The sequence below is a fragment of the Pteropus medius genome, unplaced genomic scaffold, assembly GCF_902729225.1.
Source record: "Pteropus medius unplaced genomic scaffold, Ma_sr-lr_union100, whole genome shotgun sequence".
Taxonomy (NCBI): domain Eukaryota; kingdom Metazoa; phylum Chordata; class Mammalia; order Chiroptera; family Pteropodidae; genus Pteropus; species Pteropus medius.
In genome coordinates, this window is record NW_024345479.1 from 1,829,783 (window position 1) to 1,852,074 (window position 22,292).

Here is a 22,292-nt window from a genome sequence, read left to right on the forward strand (position 1 = left end):
CAAGGCTACAAGCCCCTTCTCGAAGCCCTCCAGACATTCGGAGCTCTTCCCCGCTCTTGAGTTAGAAGCCCCATTCGCAGACTAAGAAGAAAAAGAAGAAAAGACAAAACCTGTGCGCAGCCTTAATCCCAATGGGCCCCAACCCTGTGCTGCCACAGCTGACCCAGCCCAGATGACACAGGAGGGGACTGTGGGAAGGGTCTCCTGCCCACCAACATCCTGCTGTCCCAAGGCCAAGGCCATTACTCTCTGCCAGCTCTGCCAACCCACAGTCCCTCTCCCAGCCGGCTCGTAGGAATGCCCACAGCCCTCACACCTTGCTCTGAACAATTTTCTGTCCAAGCAGGGCTCCCCCAGGCACGCGGTGCACATGGGGGCAGGGCAAGGTGGTGGGGGCAAGCAGGGAGCTTGGGAACCCCTCACACACACAATGGGCCCCAGTCCCCTTGAGACCAGGCCACCACCCAGTGCTTCCCTTCCCCGTGCCTAAGCTAGCTCCACCTGAGCTGTCCAGACATGGGAGGGGTGGGGCCTGCAGCTGTCAGGCCACGTGTAGAAGAGGGAGGGCAGGACCTGGGTGTTCTTAAGGCGGGTCCAAAGGTGAACCGCGCCTCCCTTACTCCTCACCTGGCCTCTGAGCTGCCTTGATCCCAGTGGCCAGGAGTGAATGCAGCAGCCTGCCTACCCTGGATGCCAGGTAGGTGCCTCTATTCTTTAAGGAGAAGAGAGGGAGACTCAGCACCTTCCCTGCCCTGACTCTTTAACCCTTTGTCCCCAGCTTCTCCACCTCTCCTGGGACTCAGGGCTCAGAGGGAAGGTGGAGAGAAATGGGGAAGAGGCTGTGGATGAGAGACAGTCTCAGGGCCACAGACCCCGGAGTTCATCACTCTGAGGGAGTAAATCTGTGCCCCTCAGTTTACGGGTGAGAGAACCAAGGTCCAGGGAAGGAAGAGGCCTACCCAAGGTCCCGGAGACGAGAGGCGAATGGGCACAGAAGCCAGGCCTCCTGCCTCCCAGCCTGGCCCCGGCCCCCGTGCTGGGCCCCCAGAGGCTGCATAGAATCTAGAGGTGGGACCCATGGCCTTCACTGGTCCTGAGGGTTCCAGCTGTCCCTGGGTCTGGGTGGAGAGGATACGACAATCAGAAGCCACTCTTCAAGTATGGGGGTGGGGTGGGGGGTTGAGCTACTGAGGCAAGGAGCTTCGGGGGAAACTCAGGCTTCACCCTCCTACCCACTCCCTTTGCTGACCTGAGCTTGCCAGAGGGAGAAAAGGTCGGCAATGAAGAGAAAGGGGAATTTGCCAAGAGAGCAGGATCCTCCTGCCTTCGGAACCCTTGGGAACAAAGAAAGTGATTTGAATCCAAATCTGAAGGGTGAGTGGGTGGGAGGGACCAATAAATAGGGCAGAGCTGGCTAGAGCCTTCCCTGCCCACTACACACCCCAACACAGACACACACACTCACACATACACTCTCTCACAGACACACACACACACACACACACACACACACATCACATCACACACACCTGAGCCCCGGTGCACCCCCCTCCCCTTTAGAGCAGAAAAGAAAAGAACTAGAAGTGCACTGGTCGGGGCAGGGTGTCCAAGAATAAAGGAGTGAACTTAGCCCCTGCCCTGGGAGGTCCAAGGTGGTTCGGGAGTGTTAAAAGTGAGAATTGGAATAAGAGCCCTCCCAGCCCTGTCCCGCTGGGTTCCAGAATCCCAGGAGGGAAAGAGGTGAATGGGGTCCTAAATCTATGAAGCAGAGGCACAGGGTGTGGGACTGTGTAGCCACAACCACCTGGGTTCAAGTCCCAACCTCACCACTGACTGGGTTCATGGCCTGTATGACCTCGGGCAAATCCCTCCACTGCTCTAGCCCCGCGTAAGAGTACCCTCCTCCCAGAACTACTGAGAAAATTAAATGAGCAAGTGTTAAGTGTCTGTTATTATCATATCCCCATTATACGGATGGGACACCTGAGGCCCAGAGAAGAAAGGACACATGCCCAGGATGGCACAAAGGCAGTTTCTAAATCAGTAAGCAAGCAGCTTGGGTTCTGGTCCTGGAGGGAGACTCAGGCATCCCCAGTTGGTGCTCCTTAATGTCAGTGAGGCCAGTCTCCTCTGCAGGGCTCAGTCGAAAACCACACAGGGTGTGCCAAAATCCTGCCCCAGCACACCCAGGCTGCTCCCAGCATGTGAGGAAAAAGCCGCAGCTCCATGTCCTTGGCTGCCCCCAGGAAGGAGCTGGAAGGCCTGTTCCCTTCCACTGCCATTTATGGACCCACTTCAAGAGCCTAAGACGTACCGCCCCCTCCAGGACCCTGCCAACGAGAAGTCTGGCAGGGGCCTGCAGGAGCTGAGGGAGAGAAGAGGGGCCTGGCTTTTCTCATTAACTTACCCTGCAACCCTCCGCAAATCATATTGCCTCTCTGGACCTCGTGTTCCTCTGCATTTAAACTCAATGTGGTACAAGGAGTTAAGAGTCCAAGATGCCAAAGCCTGGGTTTGAATCTCATCTATACCACTTTTCTGGCTGTGCAGCCCATGCAGATTTCTTAACCTCTGAGTCTCAGTATCTCCATCTGCCAAATGGGTTGGTACTAAGGGTGCAGTACTTCATAGGATTGTGAGAGCGGAGTTACCAAATGTAACAGACATAGATCAGTGCCTGGCACACAGTGGATGCTCCGTAAATGGGAGCTATTATTATTTATTCTTATGAAGGTGTTATACTCTGTATAAACCCTTATTCCTAAGTATTCCTATTTAGAATTGTCCATCTGCTTTCACAAGCGGAAACCTCATTGGTTCCACGTCACTTTCTGGGAGATTGCAGGGCAGGAATTCTTATTCCCACGTCACAGATAGGAAAACTAAGGGTCTGAGCTACACCTTAAGGCACTGTTTGAGCTGGGAATCGAATCTGAACCTTCAGACTCCAGAGTCTGCATTCATTTCATTTGCCCCAGGCCGGTCTCGATGCCTTTTCCAGCACTGGGGAGTCTGACTCTAAAGCAGGACATGATAGAGGCCTCTTGGAAAAAGGGAGGAGCAGAGATGGGGAGTGTTGGGGGACAAGCAGCGAAGCTCAGGGCAGGCAGTGATCATGCGACCAGCATGTCCCAGCTCCTTCCAGTTTTCTTGGCAGCCTCAGTCCCAGAACGTTTTACCTTCTACCCCATCCTGCCTGTGGCATTAAGGTTAGACAAGAGGAAGAAATTTTCATAGTAAGGGAAATGAGGAAGTTGAGACATCTCTTTTCCAGATGAGCCCCCAAGGAGTGAAAATTATCTGATGATGTCACTCTCCAGCTCAAATCTTTGTTGTGTGCCTCCCCTTGCCCTCAAGGTGGAGACAGCACTACTGAGCCCAGCCGATAAGGCTCTACATCGATAAGGCCCACCCCACCCCATCTTTCTACACCCCACCCCACCCCACCCCGTCCACTCTAGGTGTTCTCTGCTTCACAGATGCTCAATAATGCTTCTTGATTTCCCCTGTTTGACAAGCCTCTGAGCACACCTGCCTCCTCACCCTTATCTGCCTTGCCCAGCTAGCTCCTGCTTTTCCTTCCTATCTCCCTCTCCATGTCCCTTCCTCCAGGAAGTTCTTCCTGACCTCCCCACCTGTGCCTAAACAAACAGTGCCTGAGAGTCCCCTCTGTTTTTCCTCCTCCTTGGTGACACCTTTTATGATCGTTCACTCGATCACTTTGTGTTTCACCAACTGGCCCACATGCAGTAGCAGCTAAGTACAAGGGCCCTGACATCAGGCAGCCTGAGGTCCTGTCTTGCACTGATGGTTGTTGGCCATTTGCCCTTGGGCAAGTTACTTACCTCTTTGTCTCCATTTTCATGCTGTAAAATGGAATAATAATAGTATCTACCTCATAAGGTTGTTTTGAGGATTTTAAAAGAGTTTATGTGTAAATATCAGTGCTTATGTGCATGGTAATTACTCTATAAATATTAGCTAGCATTTATTTAATAAATAAGATTGGAACATAGTAAATATTCGATAAACTTCTATTGAAGTTATTTGGTTTAACAATCATTTGCATGATGCTTAGTGTGTGCCAAGCACCGTTCTAAGCATGTTACACATATTAATTCATTTTACAGATAAGGAAACTGAAGGACAGAGAATTAATTAACTTGCCCGACATCATAGAGCTAGTAAGCGAAGGAGCCAGGATGCAAACCCAGGCAGTCTGGCTCCAGCATCCATGCTTTTAAATGAATGAATAAATATGCCTTTGTTTTGGGGGAGAGAAGGCAGTGGCTTCATCTACAAAAGTTACTCAGTTCCCACCCCTGGCCTCTTTCAGGTCCTGGGAGCTCCTGATTGGCAAGTGACATCTCTGGGATATAAGTGAGTCTGGTTGGAAGCCAGAGGTAAACCTCCAGGTCACTGCCCGCATCATGTCACAGGTGATGTCCAGCCCCCTACTGGCAGGAGGCCATGCAGTCCGCTTGGCTTCCTGTGAGGAACCCAGGAGGGCCCTGCACCCAGCACCCAGCCCCAGTCTGCCACCCCAGTGCCCTTACTACACCACAGAAGGCTGGGGAGCTCAAGCCTTGATGGCCCCCATGCCCTACAAAGAGCCCCCCAACAGGCTCCAGCAGGCCCCACAAGCTGGACCCAAAGCCAGCTGCCTCCTACAGTCCCCTGGTGAGCAGGCCTCAGGGGCCCTGGAGGACCTTGACTCCTACATTGACTTCTCACTGGAGAGCCTCAACCAGATGATTCTGGAACTGGACCCCACCTTCCAGCTGCTCCCCGCAGGGGCTGAGCCCACCCAGAGCACTACCTCAAGGAGGAAGAAAGAGGAGCCTGAAGCCTTGGGTAAGGACCCGGGGCACAGAGCTGGGAGGGGACCTTCGGGAAAAAGGACTTTTCTATCAAATCAGAGGAGTGTGGGACAATGTCCTGTTGGGAGGTGCTGTGCAGCCTAAACAAGTTACTTAACTTCTTTTTTCTTTGCTATGTAAAAGAGATAAATACAGATTTCCCTAACTATCTACTTCCATTCGGTTCCTGAGTTTGCAAAGTGGTGGATACCTATTTTATTATTTTATGTGATTTTTCAGAGAATTTAAATAAGCTAATACACACACACACACACACACACACATATGTGTGTGTGTGTGTGTATTTTGTACACTGCCATGTGTACAAATACATGTGAGGTCCCCGAAACTTGCTGTTCTTTGGTGTCTCTCCTTAGGTCCTAACCTGAGCCCCTTGAAATTTTTGTAGGATTGCTATCTGGACCCCTGCCCCTTTTTAGGAGAGTATCTGTCTGGGGAGGCCCAAGCTAAAGGTAGTGGAGTTGGAGAGACACAGAATTCAGCCTATTCGGGGTGGTAGCCCTGTTGTGTTTAAGCCTGGGTGTGCCTATAAATGTGTAACAACTGGCTCTCTGGTGGGGTGGGAGAGAGCCCTGATTTGAAGCGTATGCCACTTTCCACAGTGTAAATTCTCCCATCATGGTCAATTTCAAGCTACCAACATGTCACTGAATGTGGCTTTGGAAAGAAATACACTGTAGCAGGCCATTATATAGTATTTACACCAATACAACAGATGTAAATAACCTCAGATCATGGATAATAGTAAAATGTAGTAAAATCACTGGGATGTGATGAATTTTGAGTATTTATTACTTTGAGTTTTAATATGTTATTTCATTGTAAGTTTATATAATTTAACTTTTCATAATAGCAGAGTTTAGCAACAAATGGGACAAAATCCTGAAAATTAAACAATCGGCTCTCACAAGCTGGTACAAGCCAAGTCCAGTATACTGCTGAAACCTAAGGAATTTAGAAATCCCTACCTCTGGCTTCAGTTTCCCAAACAAAGAATTTTAAATATACTCTGAGGATGAGGGTCAAGGGGCAGCAGCCCCACTAGACAGACTGAAAAACTGAGGCATCCAAGAGTTCAAACAGCATGGGTCAGGGAGTGTGGTTAGGATTAGAAATAAGATCCATGAGAACTTCTACTTACTGAGTGGTTATTATACCCAGGCACTGTGCTGAGCACTTCACAGTGGAACCTTTAATCCTCTCGGTCCACCCCCATGAGATGACCGTCTTATCCCCATTTTACAGAATGACAGGTGGTGCCCAGGGCATCTGAGAATGACAGGTGGTGCCCAGGGCATCAGAAGAAAAAACTGAGGTTAATGGACCTGAGTGAGGAGCCAGTCTAGCCTAACCATTGGAGTTGGGCAAACCTTATGCAAGCTGTTTACTTCACTTCTTCGTGTCTCAGATTCCTCATCTGTGAAATCTAAATGAGTTCTTACCTCAAAGGGATTAAAAGGAATAACACTTATTGGGTGTTTATCACAAATCCTGGCCCACTGTGAGTCATTATAAACGGTGGTTGTTTTATTAAACGCTGGGGTTGTGTTTAGGACCAGCCCCAGGGTAGGTTTAGGCTCTGGGGTAAAAGTGAGCCCAGCACCCAGGGCCTCTGGCGCCAGGCTCCTGGCCCGCCTTCTGCTCATACCACCAAGCAGTGTTGGCCAGGCCTGTTAAAAGAACTGCCTCCAGCCCTTAAAAGTCTTTCTGCTTCTTAAGGCCAGTCCTGGGCATGCCTCTGCAGGGAAGGTGGCTTGAGCCAAATTACCATGGGCAGGAGCAAGCCTAGGGCTTTAATGTTCACGCCCCAGGGCAGGGATTCCACACAAAGGCCAGCTGGGGCATGACCAGTCTCAGGGAGCGTCCAAATGTGTGGGGTGAGAATGTTGACAATTGGGTTCTTCCTCCAAGGGATCTATGGGCGGTAGTCTGTGTTCTCAGATGCCCTGGGCACCACCTGTCATCATGAGGATGTGTCCACCTAACACTGGCACCAGGGTAGGCGGCAGCGGTCAGAGGATCCTGAAGAAGCCGCCTAGCTCTGCCCTTGCCCCTTCTGATGGGATAAAAAAAAAAACAATTCTCCCCTAACCTCTATCCACTCTGATATTTGTGATGCTTGGGAGCTTACTACCGCCTGATTTGGGCCAGCCAGGTCAGCTCCCTATTACAAAGTTCTTCTCTTCGCTCACTAAGAATGGTGAGCACCTGCGTGTCACTGTGCTGAGCTGCACATCTCAGCCTCCCAAAACCCTCTCCTGACACCACGGCCACCGGTGATCGTGCAAGCTCTCCCGGGGCCCATGGCAGTGTAACTAGTTCTGGGCACCGCGGGGAGTTTTTATCCGGCCACATGTATCCCATGTGGAGGGTGCCCCTCCCTTCGCACTCTCATCCTTCCAACTTTTGGGGTGTTGAAGGGAAGACATTCTATAATTGTGGTGTTAGGGGATGTTCACTGTTTCTCTTTCCTAACCTGGAAAAATTAAAAATTAAGCATTGGCGATCCCATGTTAACCACTCCCCTAACATATACGGATAGATTTTTGTAATACGTGATCCTAGCATCTACCCTGTGAAGGAAATAACAGTAACCTCATTTTACGGATGAGAAAACTGGGGCTCAGGCAGGGGAAGTGATATCCCGTGTCACGCAGCTAGTGAGCGTTAGGTCCGGCCTCAAAGCCCGGCTTCTGGGCGCCAACGTCCCTGTCCCCGCCTTTCCCTCTTCCGTGGAGCTAGTTTCCCATCCTCCAGGGCAGAATAAATCTGTTGGAAGGCAGCTGGGGGTCCTCTTCTGAACACCCACCTCTCCGGTGCTGGAAAATCTCTCCCCAGCTTCCCTGCCCTTGCCTCTTCTTTACCTTCCTTCAGATTTACCCTGGGGCTGGGGGGTCCCCATCTCGCAAGGGACATGGCTCCTAGAAGCACACACCGTATGCCTTTATTTATCCTCTCTGCCACCCCTCCCCATCTTTGGAACTGGCCCTATATTTCATTTTCTAGCAATTTCTGCCAGGCAAAGCTGTTTGCCAATCCCAAATGAAAGGTGTCTAATAACTGTCTCTCTATCCCCACCCACATGACTCTCCCCACCCCCCGCCCAGCCTGGTGCTGGTGCCTGCATCCACCCGGCACTGCTCAGACTTGCCCCATGGGCCTGTAAACAGGGACTAACTATACTAAGTGATGGGGTGGGGGCCTCCACCTTCCCCAGCCACATTCACCTCAGGGTGGCAGCGGGAGGTGACTCAGAGCTCCAGGACTCCTCCTCCTGACCCCACCCCACCTCCAAGCAAGATCTTTAGTGGGTGTCTAGGTGACATAGTCAGGAGGGGCTGCAGGACTTCGCCAGGCCAAGAGACCCTCTCCAAAGCAGCCAAGCCCCTTCTCATAGGGCAAGGCCTTGGGAAACATTCCAAGGAGTCCCCTCCTCCTGGAAGAGACTCCAACCAGAGCACAAAAGCAAGAGTCAGGTTCCTCCACTCCCTGGCTGTGTGACATTGAATAACTCACTTAACCTTTCTGTGCCTTTTTTTTCTCATCTGTTATACAGAATTAACAATATTTCCTATTTCAATAGAGTTATCATGACAGCTGAATGAGCTAATACAGGTAATATGTTTGTAACAGCGCTGGCACACAGCACTCAATAAATATCAGTTTTTATTAAAAATTATGCAATAAATGTTAGCTTCACTCCCACTTTTCTCTGAGCCTCAGTTTCCTCCTCTATAAAAGCGATGCCTGCTGGCACTGAGCATAAGGGCTGTCATGAAGCTTGAAAGGATTATGGGTGTAAACACTATAAAGTCCTATAAAAACAGAAGTTGATCCTCCAAAAGGATCCACTCCATTCCAAGACTTTTTTTCTTTCAGAGCCCACAGCACATTAAGCCAAATATTCTCCTCTTGCTCTCAGCAGTGGGACCCACACCTTAGCCAGAGGGCATTAGCCATCTGACCAATACTGCCCCCCAAAGCAGGCAGGTAGGAGATGCACCCAGAAGCTCACCATGGGCCAGACTCCAGGCTTAGATCCCCACTTTGCAGATGAAGAAACTGCACCCATAATCCTTTCAAGCTTCATGACAGCCCTTATGCTCAGTGCCAGCAGGCATCGCTTTTATAGAGGAGGAAACTGAGGCTCAGAGTGGTTAGGAAAGTTACCCAATGCCTCTTAGCAGAAAAGTAGCAAAGCCAGGATTCACACGACAGGATTGACGACGAAGCCAGGCCTGTTCCTCCACCCATGGAGCAGCAAGCCCAGGTCAGCCTGCCAGAACCCTGCTCATATAATGCAATCCTCCACCCCCACCCCGGCGCAAGCAGGCTCAGACAGAGGCAGTCAACTTGAGCAGAGCCAGAAGGCCCTACCCAGGAGCGGGCTGGGGCAGGCGGGAACTCCACAGTCATAGCAGAAGGAGAGGATGGTGCATGTGCCAGAGCCCAAGGGTTTGGGAGCTGAAGGTGCAGCTTCCTGCTGACTCTGTCCCAGTTTCCATCCTGGGAAGCCTGAGGCAGGACTCACGGCAGAAGCGGGCAGCTCGGTAACCCCCACCTTCTACCACCTTTGCTGGAACAGCACCCAGACCAGGGAGAGGGGTACCTATCTTCGCTATGGGGAGAACCACAAGGTGCCCCAGTCCGGAGAGGCGCAAAGTCTGGGGACAAGAGTCCTGCGTGCCCGCCCTGGGGAATGGAAAGAGCATTGGAGTGACTCAGCAGCCTGGGCCGTGTTTGACAACCAGCCACTTTGCACCAGCTACCATCGCAGCAAGGGAGGCCCGCAGCTCGTTGGCTCGGCACAGCAGAGTTTTCAAGCTCTAAAGTAGACCCAGATCACCTGGGGAACTAAGCAAACAAGCAAGCTGAGGCCTGGGCCTACCCCAGAGATTCTGGTCTGACACGGGGCAGAACCTGGGTGTTAGGACTTTTAAAAGCTCACCGGATGATTCTAGCATGCAGCTACGCTTGAGAACCCTTTCCTTCACTGTAGGCACAGACATGGAAACAACTATCACATGCCTGAGTAACAGAGGCATAGAAGATGTGACTGGCACACTCCATTAAGCAGTCATTTCAATGTGGGGAGTGAGGCATACATGAAGGAGAGAATCTCCCAGTTTTAAAGGGCTTGCTATGTGCCAGGCATGGTGCCAGGCCCCCTACATTTATGTCATTTCATCCTTACTGTAACACCAAGAGGCTGGGCAGAATCACCCCATTTTATAGGTGTGGAAACTGAGGCTCTAGGTGATGAAGTCATTTGGCCAAGCTCTCTCAGATAGTAAGTGGCAGAGCCAGATGTGACACCCAGGCCTGTCTGACTCCAAGGCCTATATTCATTTATCTGCATCTCTCCATCCAGGGAAAGATGTCACAAAGAAGGTGACTTTGGCACTGGGCCCTGAAGGTGACGCTAGATGCTAATCCTGATTCCAAAGAGCTTCTCCTCTCTGAGCTTCTCTTCTCAGTTTTCTTGTCTATATAAAAGAGGGGGTACCAGACGGTCTCGAGGACACCCTTCAGCATTCCTGTTCTGAGTCCAGGACCCCAGGTTTCACCAATGCTCTGCTTCTCTTCTCAAAGATATAAAGTACATCGAGGTGACCTCCACCAGATCAAAGTGTCACGATGGTCCCCAGCGCTGCTCCAGCCCGTCTGTCACCCCGCCCTTCGGTTCTCCACGCAATGGCGGCCTCCTCCTTTCCAGGGATGTCCCCCGAGAGACTCGAAGCAGCAGTGAGAGCCTGATCTTCTCCGGGAACCAGGGCAGGGGACACCAGCGCCCCTCTCCCCCATCTGGAGGTCTCTCCTCTCATCCCCCACCCTCTCCTAGCATCGCCATCCCTTGCGTGGGGAACAAGGCCTTGGGCCCCCATGGCTTGGGTTCCCCATCGGTGGCTTCTCCAGGCTTGGAGAAGGGGCTGGGGAGCCTGGCCCCACAGCGAGGCAGCAGGGTCTCTGTGCTGTCAGCCAGCCCAGCGTCTGATGTCAGCTACGTGTTTGGAAGGTAGGTCACTCCCACTATAGCTTCTAATGTTACCTCCACAACACACACACACACACACACACACAATAATGCAGATCCTAAAATTGTCGAGGGGCACCCTGCTCTGTCTGAGCAGAATCTGGGTGTTTACAAACAATAAAAGGGGATGTTCTCTTTTATGCCATCACAGCCATTTGGATCTCAAGATTTCCTCAAACATTTAGACTATGATTCAATATACAAAAATCTTGACTTACACCTACCTCTTGGGAAGAAAACTGTTATATTAGAGGCCCACTTGTATCCTTTCCAGCCCTCATACAAACCATCTTGATGAAGGGGGTTTTTTCGAACCTCGATAAACGGGGATGTCAATAGAACTGGAGGGCCTGGGATGGACCATTTAGGAAAGAAAAGCCTCCTTCCTTTTTGTTACTGGCAAAACCCAGCAGGAGGGCAGGGAACCTGCCTGGCATTATTTACAATCCTTGAGCCCACTTCTCTGTAGCCCTGACGATAGAGCTGCCCATACACCCATCCTGCCTAAGAAGACCAAACCACCCCCCGCATCAAGTCAAAAGTCACTGTGCCAAGGCAGGCCCTGGCAAGGAGACTGGGATCCCACAGCCATGCCTATTGGCATAGGTCTCTGAGCTCAAGGAGAAGTCTGGCTGGATGCAGAGCTGGCCTGGCCTCCTCCTCCTCCAGCTGGGGAATTCCCTCCGCATAAAAGTAGACGTGGTCCAGCCCAGGTCCAGCCCGTGTACAGGGCTCTGGGAGTGATGGGGAGGCTGGTGTGACAACTCAATCCGATCTGCCTTGCTGGGAAAGCAGAGGGAATCGGTCTCGCCTAAGCCCACATGACTTGCAGGGAGTCAGACCATTGGCTACTTTAATTGATCAAAGACTCTATAGTCCAGGGACATTTCAGCACCCCTTAGGGATCAGGTGGGCGTGCCCTTTGCTCTGGGTTATAGGGAGTAGAGTATGCAGTATTTTATTTAACCGAAACCATGGACGCCCAGATTACTAAATTACAGAGCCTGGTTCTGACCCCTGATTGTCCACTTCAACACCCTAATGCCCTGCCTATCTGGTGCTCTCTCCCCCTGCAGCTGCCAGTCCCTCCTCCGCTCCAGCATCTCCAGCCAACAGTCATATTCTAGGTCCTTGGAAAGCCCGGCCAGCTCTTCCTCCAGCCTCCACAGCCTTGGCCCAGCATCCCTGTGTACAAGAGCCAGTGACATCCAGGTCCCCAACAATCCCACCCCAAGCATGGGCCAGCCCAGAGCAACCTACTCCCCACCACTGGCCAAGGAACATGCCAACAGCTGCCCCCCATCCATCACCAACTCCATGGTGGACATACCCATCGTGCTGATCAATGGCTGCCCAGAACCAGGGTCTCCCCCAACTCGGCGGACACCAGGACACCAGGACTTTGTCCGACCTGGGGCTGCTTCTTCCAGCAACCCCTATCCAGCCACCAGGAGCCACAGCCAGACCCTGCCAGATGCCTCTCCCACCACAACTCCAGAAGGTACGTTGTAAGCCAACACCTTGAGCATTGTAAGGTCTGGCTAGGGCAAATACACGAAGCACCAGTGGGTTTCTGCAATAGCTGATCAACACATTTATCAAGTACCCACTGTGTGCCAGGTAATGGGGTTGTATAGAGATGGAAACATTCTAGAAAGAGAGACCAAAGTCAAGGAACATTATAGACTGGGATAAACACCAAGGAAAAGAGATATTTTAAGTCTTGTGGGGGCACAGAGGGAGAAGTAAACCTTTTAGTCTGGAGAGCCGGGAAGACTCCTCAGAGGAAGTGACATCTTGGCTAGACCTGGAAAGTAGATCAAAAGTCTACTGCCAGAGCAGGAGAGGAAGGGTATCCCCAGCAGAGGGAACAGAGTCCACAGTCATGAAGGTGTGGAGCACACAGCATGTTTCAGGAACTGGGATGCTGGGTGTGGGGTAAGGTCATTGAGAGTAATTTAGGGCCTTGGAAACCAAGTTAAAGAGTAGATTTTACCCTTTGGGCCAGGGGTCCCCAACCCCCAGGGTAGGGACCAGTACTGGTCCATGGCCTGTTAGGAACTTGGCTGCATAGCAAAAGGTGAGCAGCCGGAAGTGAGCAAAGCTTCATCTGTAGCCGCTCCCCAGCACTAGCATCACTGCCTCGGCTTCACCTCAGATCACCAGGTATTAGATTCTCATAGGAGCACCGGTCCTTGGTGCCAAAAAGGTTGGGGACCACTGCCTTAGGCAATGGGAGACCATCAGAGTGTCTCATACAGGAGAGTGATGGGAACAGAGGCACACATCCAATAGATCACTCTGTGGCAGCTTTCTGGCAGATGAATTTCAGGACCTAGCCTGGGCAAGAAAAGCAGTTTTTATTTGGTTCTGTTTGAGTCTTTATCATGAAGTGGTCCAGACAAGCCAAAACAGGGCCTGAACCAGGGCGGGGCAGAGGGGGTTGAAGGAGAGAGGACAAAGCGAAGAGACCTCGGGTTATGGAAGCAGCAGGCTAGATGACTAACTCATGAGAGGGGAAGGCAAAGGGAGTCAGTAATAACTCTGACGTTGGTAGATGACGAGCAGACAGAGGGGGAGGACAGGGTAACGCAGACAATGCATTCCATTTCAGACAGTTAAAAACCACAAAACAGCAAACACCCTCCTTCCCGGAGTCTGTGACTGCAGGCTTCCAAAAAAACAAGACCAACCAGAACCCAAAGCAGTAAACAACAGAGGATAATTAAGCCTTAGCACCCCCAGGTGCTCTTTACCCATGACCAGAGCTCCCCACGGAGCCCCAGGGACACTGTCCCTGTTCCCTACTTGCTCAGTTATCTCCTTCCCAGGGTTTCTCAGTCCTCTATCAGCAACAGGCATCAAGGTGGCTGGCCCGGTGTGGGGGAGGGGTGAAATGCTAACTCCTGTCTGCTGCTCACTCCCACTCACAAAGCCACATCAATGCAAACAAGAGAAAAGACGTGGCACATATGCCTTTGAATCTGCTCTGGCCATTTTCCTAGGACAAATCATCTGCAGATTTTAGTACAGTTTTTATGAGTTACTCTCCACTGGCCACAGCACACCTTTTCAAGATGCTGAAATTAAGAACTGCTCCCTGCCTTAGGGACCAGGAAAATGAGCATTCAGGCATCCCAAAGAGCACATTTCCTTAGCCTGATGATATTCCCATCTCGATTTGGTGATGCCCGAGGACATCACTAATTATACCCTGGGATCTCATCAGATTCCGCAAAAATCCCCTCAAGAAAATCCATTGTAACTTAATAAGCTATTGGAGTATTAAAGACCCTTAAAAGTTTTTTAGTTCAGTCAGTCCCCTCTGGGCTTCAGGAGTGGAACGTTTGTCCCAAGTCAAAGCATCCCCTCTCCTGATCTCTGAGCACCCTGCTCAGAAATGCTGTTTTCCTTTCCTTCACCTTTTCTTTTGTTTTCTTTTCGAAACTGAAGATACCCCTAAGGAACTCATAGAATCATCAAGGGGGAAGAGAGTGAGAAATCAAAGAAACGATATATCTCAGAATCCCTTATTTATCCCTTATTTCAGTCCCCACCAGGCATCACTAGATATGAGAAACCGTTCTCATTAAACTGAGATTTTTATCTGTTTCTGATTCATTACCAGAATAAATCAGAGGGGAGATTCCTAAGCCCTGAATTCTTCTGTTGGATTTTGCCTCTTTAGACAGTTATAGATACAATGAGGTTGGGGTAGAAGAGGGTGGGTTGAATAGGACTACTAGGAAGGGAGTGGGGAGGGTCTCTCTTCTGTCCAGCCTACAGGGTCCCCCCCTCTCTACCTGTCTTCAGGTCCTGCCAGGGACATGCAGCCCACCATGAAGTTTGTGATGGACACCTCTAAATACTGGTTTAAGCCAAGCATCACCCGAGAACAAGGTAAAAGGAAGCATTATGTTTCAGGGGTTGACTGCTCCAGGAATCAGGTCTGGGTTCTGCAGTTGGGACCCTGGGTCATGGCAGAGGAAAGACTGGCAAATGGAAGGTCCAGGGAAGGGGGTTGTCCTGTGGACCTCGTGACCCAAGAAAATAGGGACTGCAGCGGGGAAGGTAGAGATTAGATAATAGAAAAGACTTCCTAGGCACAAGAGGTGATTCTGTAACATCTACTCTATGAAGACCCTACAGGGGTAGGGGGACAGAGGATGTCCAGGTGGGGCGGTAACTGTCTCTGACCCAAGGATTGTTCCAGCAATCGAGCTGCTGAGGAAGGAGGAGCCAGGGGCTTTTGTTGTGAGGGACAGCTCTTCGTACCGAGGATCCTTCGGCCTTGCCTTGAAGGTGAAGGAGGTCCCCGAACCTGCCCAGAACCGATCAGGTATGCACCTGTCTCTGTTCTCACTCAAGGCCTCTCAGAGGTAACGGGGTGTGGAAGGTTCTAGTCCCAGCTCTGCTGCTAGCTTGCAGGGTGACCTTGGGTCAGACCCATAACAACTCCTGGGAGGAGGGTCCACATCAGTGCTCTCCCAGCTGTCCTTCAGCGTCCATGCTCTGTGAGGAACTCCTTTCACAGTAAGCCTGAGCTGTGTCCACCTGCCCAAGTCCCCAGATTCCCTGCTCTACTCTCACGGTGGGAAGAGGAGGAGGAAGGTCCCAAGCCCTCTCCAGGTTGCTCTCTTCTGGGTGCCCGTCTCTCTCCAGACCGGATTTATTGTGAAGGAACCTAATAGAATAACACGTGTGTGTTAGCTTATCACACGTGTGACAGCTCATCACATGCTTTCCTGTGTTCTCACGCACACAACACGCATCTATGGGGCACTGAGGAAGGAACCAGGATATCTCGCTGAGAAGAAAGATCAAAACAGATCATTACAGTATAAGGTACCTGAGTCACAGCCACCCCCCCGCCAATAAACCCCGAGACTGTAGCTCTCACGCAACAAACGAATGAGGTAACTGAGGCGCCGAGAGTTACCAGGTGACTCCCCAGAGCAAGTAAGTGACAGAGAGAGGATGAAAACCCAACCTCAAGTTCTCTACCCTATGCCTCTTGGTCTAAATAAGAAAGTGACCTCTGGGGCGGTGTTGAAAGGAAGCCTTGCCAATGAGCCCAAAGAGAGGAGGAAGCTGTGTGCCGGTGGGAAAGGGGCAGAAGGTATTGTTCACCCTCCTAGGCCAGCCTGGCTCCAGCAAGGACCATCTGGTGGAGAAAATAGCACCTGGGAGAGCGTAAGTAGAGGGAGAGAGAAATCACACCAAAGAGTTGAGATTTGATCTAAATAGTCGGGAACCATCCCTGAAAGCTCTTGAGATCAAGAGAAAGGTTTCCTGAAGAGAGAATTACTGGACGCAGAAGCCTTTGAGCAAAAGTGTGGGCACCTCCTTTGTGGGAGGCCTTGGAGATGAAATTCCTACAGTCTCACCCAGAGGCAGGAGGATGAGCAAGTTAACCTCTGGATGGACCCGGAAGAGGCGGGTCAGGTGTGGCTCTCACTGGGCTCTGGAGCTCCCGTCCACATGCACGCTTTCTCCCTTCTCTGTCCAGGCGAGGAGAGCAGTGACCTTATCCGCCACTTCCTCATCGAGTCTTCCGCCAAAGGAGTGCATCTCAAAGGAGCGGATGAGGAGCCCTACTTTGGTGAGCCCCTCCGGCCCTCAGGCCCGTGGGTGAGCCCATCCCCGTGGACCAGGAGGGTGGTCTGGGAGGCCTTCTCACGCAGGGCTGCCCGTTTTTTTGCAGGGAGCCTCTCTGCCTTTGTGTGCCAGCATTCCATCATGGCCCTGGCCCTGCCCTGCAAACTCTCCATCCCGCAGAAAGGTGGGTCTGGGCCCCAAGGACGCAACAGCCAAGCACCGGGTCTGTTTGCTCTCACTAGAGAGGCTCCTAGTGGATTATTTATGGATTATTTTAGTTAAAAGGGCATGCTCTAAGGCCTGTCAACATCTCTACTTCCCAGCTGTGAGAACCTGAGAATATCGACCTCTCTGAGCCTCAGTTTCCCCATCTATGAAATGAGGACAGCCATCATCCTACCTACTTACAGGACTGGGTTAGGGATTAAATGAGATAACTCAGGCGAGGCTCTTAGCACGATGCCTGACACAGAATAGATGTTTGATAAATAGTAGCCTTCTCTGAGAGGATGAAAGAAGCATAAATCAGCCAGTATGGGGAGGTTTGTTTTTTTTCTTCCAGGTACAATATTTATTGGGCACGCCCTCATTTATTAATAGCTCACTGCAACCCTGTGAAGTAGATGTTGCTGTTATCCCCATTTCACAGATAAGAAGAAGAGGGTTCGAAGGGTTAAGTAACTCGCCCAAAGACACAGAGTCAGACCTCAAGCCCAGATCAGAAAGCCCCATCCAGAGCTTACAACCTAGCTGCACCCCCAAATGGAGCAGGTCACCTCAGATGTACAGGAGGAGCAGCGAGGGGGGAGGTTCTGGGAGAAGAGGCAAGGGCAGGGGGAGTCCCTGATGGAGTGACTGCGAGAGTCTCCCTACTTTCTGCAAAGAAAGGTTTGGGGTTGGGGTAAGGTCCCAAAGAAGTGAGGAGGTCAGGGGCCTCTGAGGACCAGGTCACTGTGGCAGTCCAGGGGGTGGAGGAGTGAGAAGGAGAAGGAGGGATCAAAAGGTTTGCAAGCTGGGCACCGGGGAGCCCAAAATGCCCCATTTACCTAATGACAATAATCACACCTGGTTTCTCAGCCCAGTTACCTCCTGAAGGTGTGGGCTGAGGTGGGAGATGTTCAAAGGGATTAATGAGGCCTGTTCCTATGAGAGGGGTCTACTCACTCCACCCCCGCCCCCTCGGGGGCCTGTTCCTTTACTTTGGCTCAGAATTGGGAGGTGGAGATGGGACCTCAGATCCCTCTGCAGATGGCCGAGCCTCTTGCCTAAAGAAATCAGCAGGTGAGTGGTACAGGGGACACTCCAGGCTTGACTGTTCCCCCTCGAGAGCACCTCTCAGCCTTGCACACGCGCACACACACACATGTCCACACGTGCTCCCCATCACAGCCTTATTTCTTCATCTTTAACAAGGTGCCATATTCCTCCCCTTCACTGTAAACCAGGAGAGGAGAGCCTGCAGGGAGGGAGAGAAGGGAGAGAGGGGAAGGAGAGGAGGGGTTGGCAGGCTTATACCCACCCCATCCTGCACACACAGGCCACGATGGTGGCTCTCTGGATCTGAAGTACCTGCTCTCGGGGTGGTCTCTGGGTCTGGTATCTTCTGTGGGGTGTCAGGTCTGAGTCCCAGGCGTTTCTACAGGGAAAAGGTCCCTCCTCCTGACATCCAGAGGCCAGGCACAGATCAGCCCGTGTCTGAGTAACTGTTCCTACTCCACCCCTGAGCATAACAGCCCCTCTCCGTTCTCGTCTTCTTTCCTTTCTCTCAATAATGAACCAGGGCCCACGGGGGAGGGTGGCGGGGGGATGGAGGCAGCACCATCTATGGACCTGCCTGGTGACTCGAAGAGGGGCCCCACTGGATTCCTGAAGAAGGAAGACTGCCCCATCCCCTGGCTCTGGGTGGAGGAAGGACCAGGGCCTGGGAGACCTCCCGTGAGTCCTGACCAGGCTCCAATGCGGTATCTGCATCCCACAGGCTGCCATGCCCTGTACCTGAGTTCCGTGAGTGTGGAGACCCTGACCGGAGCCCTGGCCGTGCAGAAGGCCATCTCGACCACCTTGGAGAGGGACGTTCTCCCCACACCCATAGTGGTCCACTTCAAAGTCACCGAACAGGGCATCACCCTGACTGACGTCCAGAGGAAGTAAGACACTTCCCTTGCCCCGGGGCTGCAGGGCTGGGCGGGGTGAACTGGTCCATTGGCCAAGATGGCTGTGGACCAATAATGAAAGCAGAGTTCAGTGTCCTGGACCCAACGGGTTCAGCAATGTGCTGAGTGACTCCAGGCAAGTTCTTGGCCTTTTTCAAGCCTTATTCCAATGACCTCCTGCCAAAGTCCCCCTTCACTGTGACCAATGGAAATGGAATCAACCAGTATTCACTGGGCACTGACTGAGTCTGCACCTGCTGATAGAACATCTTCTGTCAGCCAGACTCTGGTTGACCAGTGGGACACTGTGGGATGAGGTGGCTCCTTCCTGGGGCTCAGAGATTCAGTCTAGCAGAAGCCTGGTTCTAGGCTGGAAGAATAACAAATGACCAAGAAATAATTTCTATCCTCAGATAGTTAAATGACATGGTGGGCAGAGAGAGGGGAGGGGCTAGAAGACCCCAATGTGTAGGACACATAGCAGATGCACTCATGAAAGAAGTGCAAACATGTGCTCCAGGGCACGTGGGGGAAAGGTAATGGCAGGCTGTAAGGAGTCCTGCTCGGAGGCTTCTCAGAAGGTACCAAGCTGGAGATGATGGAGGCGGGCATGACCCTGGGGTGGGCTCTCACCAGCTCTGCTTCTCTCCTGCCTTTTCCCAGGGTATTTTTCCGGCGCCATTACCCCCTCAGCACCCTCCGCTTCTGTGGCATGGACCCGGAGCAACGGAAGTAAGTTCAAGGCTGGGCCAAACAAAGAAGACTGTCCAGGGCCTAGCCACCCACCTAGGCGTCCTGCTGGCTCTGGGACAGGATCACAGACAGAACCTATGATCCTCAAGGGGCCAGGAGCTACAGAAGGAAGGGCAGGTGGGGCCTGGCGGGGGTGGGGACATAGCTCGCCATTCTCCCGCTGCTCGGCCAGAGTGTGGTGGAATGGAGCAAAGCCTCAGCACTCACTGCTGTCCACGCTTCTTTCCCACAGGTGGCAGAAGTACCGTAAGCCCTCCTGGTAAGGACTTCCCATCCACCTGGCCAGTCTCCCAGAGGCAGGGCCCTGGACGCAACATGGGGAAGGAGTTGAGCCCTGGTCCTCAGGAAGCCTCCTGCCTGATAGGGAAGCCACAGGCTCTAACCTCAAGGAGCTTTAATCTGTGGGGAGGCCCCAGTCTGATGGCCAAGACACATCCTTGCTTTCCTCACTCTGATGGGGGATACAGAAGCTCTGTTCAGAAAGCCCCATTCAAAATGAGTAAAACTCAAATCTTGTACTCAGGGATCTCCCAGTCCCAGAGGGGAGGCAGGCACATAGCTCCTCCCATGATGATGAGGTGCTAGAGCCACTTGGCTAGGGAAGGGGCGGGGAGGAGCATTGTGGGCTGAGTTCCCCTCTCCCGCCTGGTCTTGCCTCTCACGCAGGCTGCCTTCTCCCACCAGGATCTTTGGGTTCGTGGCCAAGAGCCAGACCGAATCACAGGAGAATGTGTGCCACCTCTTCGCAGAATATGACACGGTCCAGCCAGTCTCGCAGGTCATCAGCCTGGTGGGTGCTCTGCTGCAGGACACAGAAAGGATGTAGTGGGGAGCTTCCTGCACGCTTTCCAGATATTTCAAGGGGCTTGCCCAGGAACCCCGGACCCCCTGAACAAGGGCCTGTGGCCACACTGATGGACCAATGTATTGGACCAAAGGAGAATGGTACTAAGTTGAAACACTTGAACCCACTATGACCTTCAGCAGTGACCTTCATCCAGACCCCCTTGGGCTTCAGTTTCCTCAGCCTTAAAAGGAGGTCAATAGACAATATCAGCTGTTTTTCTCAGACTTTGGTAGACATCTGAACAAGCTCCCCGTGATTCGGAAGCACACCCACATCTGAGGACCCCCCATAAAAGCAACCTCTGAGGACCCCTGACTCTATCAGTCTGGACTCTACTGACACAACAGGCTGAGCTAGAGACCTGTGACGCTGTTTCGTGGCAAACAGCAGGTGCTAGGTTGGGACCCACGGGGCCCTGACCCAAGGCCGGCCTGGGAGCAGATGTCATGCAAGGACTGAGGACCAAAGGAGAGATGGACTGACTCTCTTTCTCTCCATATCCATTCTTTTCCCCACTTCCCTGGTGGCTTCTTGGGCAGCTATTCCCAGGACAAAGCTGAATCCCCTGCCTTGGGTTCTTCAGGCCAACGTGGCCAGGCTTGCTGGGGCAGCTTAGCAAGGGAGAACTTGCCCCCATGGTCGGAGACAACCCAGCTGTCTCCGTGTTCTTGATGTCTAATCCCCTCCATTACAAATGAGTGTCAGTCCCATCTTTTAATTTTCTGGTAGGTGAGGGTCCTCCAGCTGGTGTCACAACTGCCCTAGTGTTGCTTGTGTAACCTACACCTCGGTAGGGACTGTGAGACTCCTGCTCTCCAGAGCAGACACAAGGGCCAGCTCTCGCGGCTCTGTCTCAGCTCGTCTTGCTGAATGTCCCTCCCCTCACCCCCACACAGCTCTCTGGGAGGTGTGGTGTCGACTAGCCCCGAAGCCACAGGGGGGCAGCAGAGAGTCAGGAATGCAAACTGGCAGCCATCCCAAGAGGCCTGGAGTAGCTGGGAGGAGGGGGATCTTTCCCACCCCACCCCCACCCCCACCCCTAGAAGCTGAAATAGTTTGTCTGGCAGACTTGGGGCCCTAAGGAAACTACACCGTGAGTGTGGAAAGGGAAGCTCAGAGAAGAAGCCCATTTTAGTTCTTTGAGGAGCAAGAGCCTGCCAGAGCATCACTGTCTTTGGCCAAAGTTGGGCCTGATGGCTTATGATTTCAACTCAGGAAACTGGGCCGAAGAGGCCCTGGGCTGACAGGACCGGCTGAGACAGCCCACCCAGCCTGTGGTCAGGTACTGCTTCACCCCGGAGACTGCAGAATACTAGACAAGGTTCTCAAGGTCACAGCTTGGGGGCTGGCAGAGAGCCCTCTATACACCCGTCGATGCCTGTGTAGCTCCCACCACAGAAAATAAAGCGTCTATCTTTGTACAACAATTGCTTCTAAGGTATTCAGGGCTCTCCCCTCAGAGTTGGAGACCTGAACAGAGAAAGGGACCTGAGTCGGCAGGTGGTGGCTGTGTCTTAGAGAAGACCACATGTGCCTCACTCCCTCCCACACCCCTGGCCACAGCTGGCTTTCACTTCATAACCATCACTTAAACCATGCCGTGTCCCCGCCACATGTCTGACACACCTGTTCATGATCTCCTCCCTGCCACTCTGCCAAGAAGACAGAGGGTTGGGGTGTCCCATGTCCCGAGCTGAAGGTAAGTATGCATGGTACCCCTGATGTGTTCCAAGGTCTCACTCGTGCTCCCTGAATGATGAGGCAAGCGAAACATGGGCGGCTCAAGAAGAGTCTGGAAGAGTCCTTGAACCCAGATGCCTTGAGCTGCCAGCTCAGCCCTAGAGAAATGAACAAAGGCTTCATCGCCCCGCTCTGGGCCTGGGGAGCTGAAGCCTGGCTTCTGCCACTGGCAGTCCAGGTCTTGCCAGGTGGTACCAGAGGGGGCTGCAGGGGCACCCACTTTCCTAAAGATCTTAGGAAGGGCAGAGCTGGGCTTCTGTTTGGGCTGAACTGTGGGACTCAGTAGC

At 52.3% G+C, this 22,292-nt stretch overlaps 1 protein-coding gene across 2 annotated transcripts; it reads left to right on the top strand.

Annotated features, from left to right (window-relative positions):
* The first annotated feature begins 523 nt into the window (after positions 1-523).
* On the top strand, positions 524-21,798 carry TNS4 (tensin 4). 2 transcript variants are annotated; one of them, XM_039873563.1, is made up of 13 exons: positions 524-697; positions 4,337-4,854; positions 10,473-10,896; positions 11,991-12,415; positions 14,728-14,814; positions 15,128-15,253; positions 16,424-16,516; positions 16,619-16,696; positions 17,722-17,793; positions 18,491-18,659; positions 19,329-19,397; positions 19,651-19,677; positions 20,103-21,798. In XM_039873563.1, exons 2-13 carry the CDS (start codon positions 4,431-4,433, stop codon positions 20,242-20,244), a joined length of 2,136 nt encoding a protein of 711 aa, XP_039729497.1. In that variant the 5' UTR covers positions 524-697; positions 4,337-4,430; the 3' UTR covers positions 20,245-21,798. The 2 variants fall into 2 exon arrangements, with proteins under 2 accessions (XP_039729497.1, XP_039729498.1); XM_039873564.1 differs by lacking the exon at positions 524-697 and having other exon boundaries at positions 4,294-4,854.
* Positions 21,799-22,292: the final 494 nt, after the last annotated feature.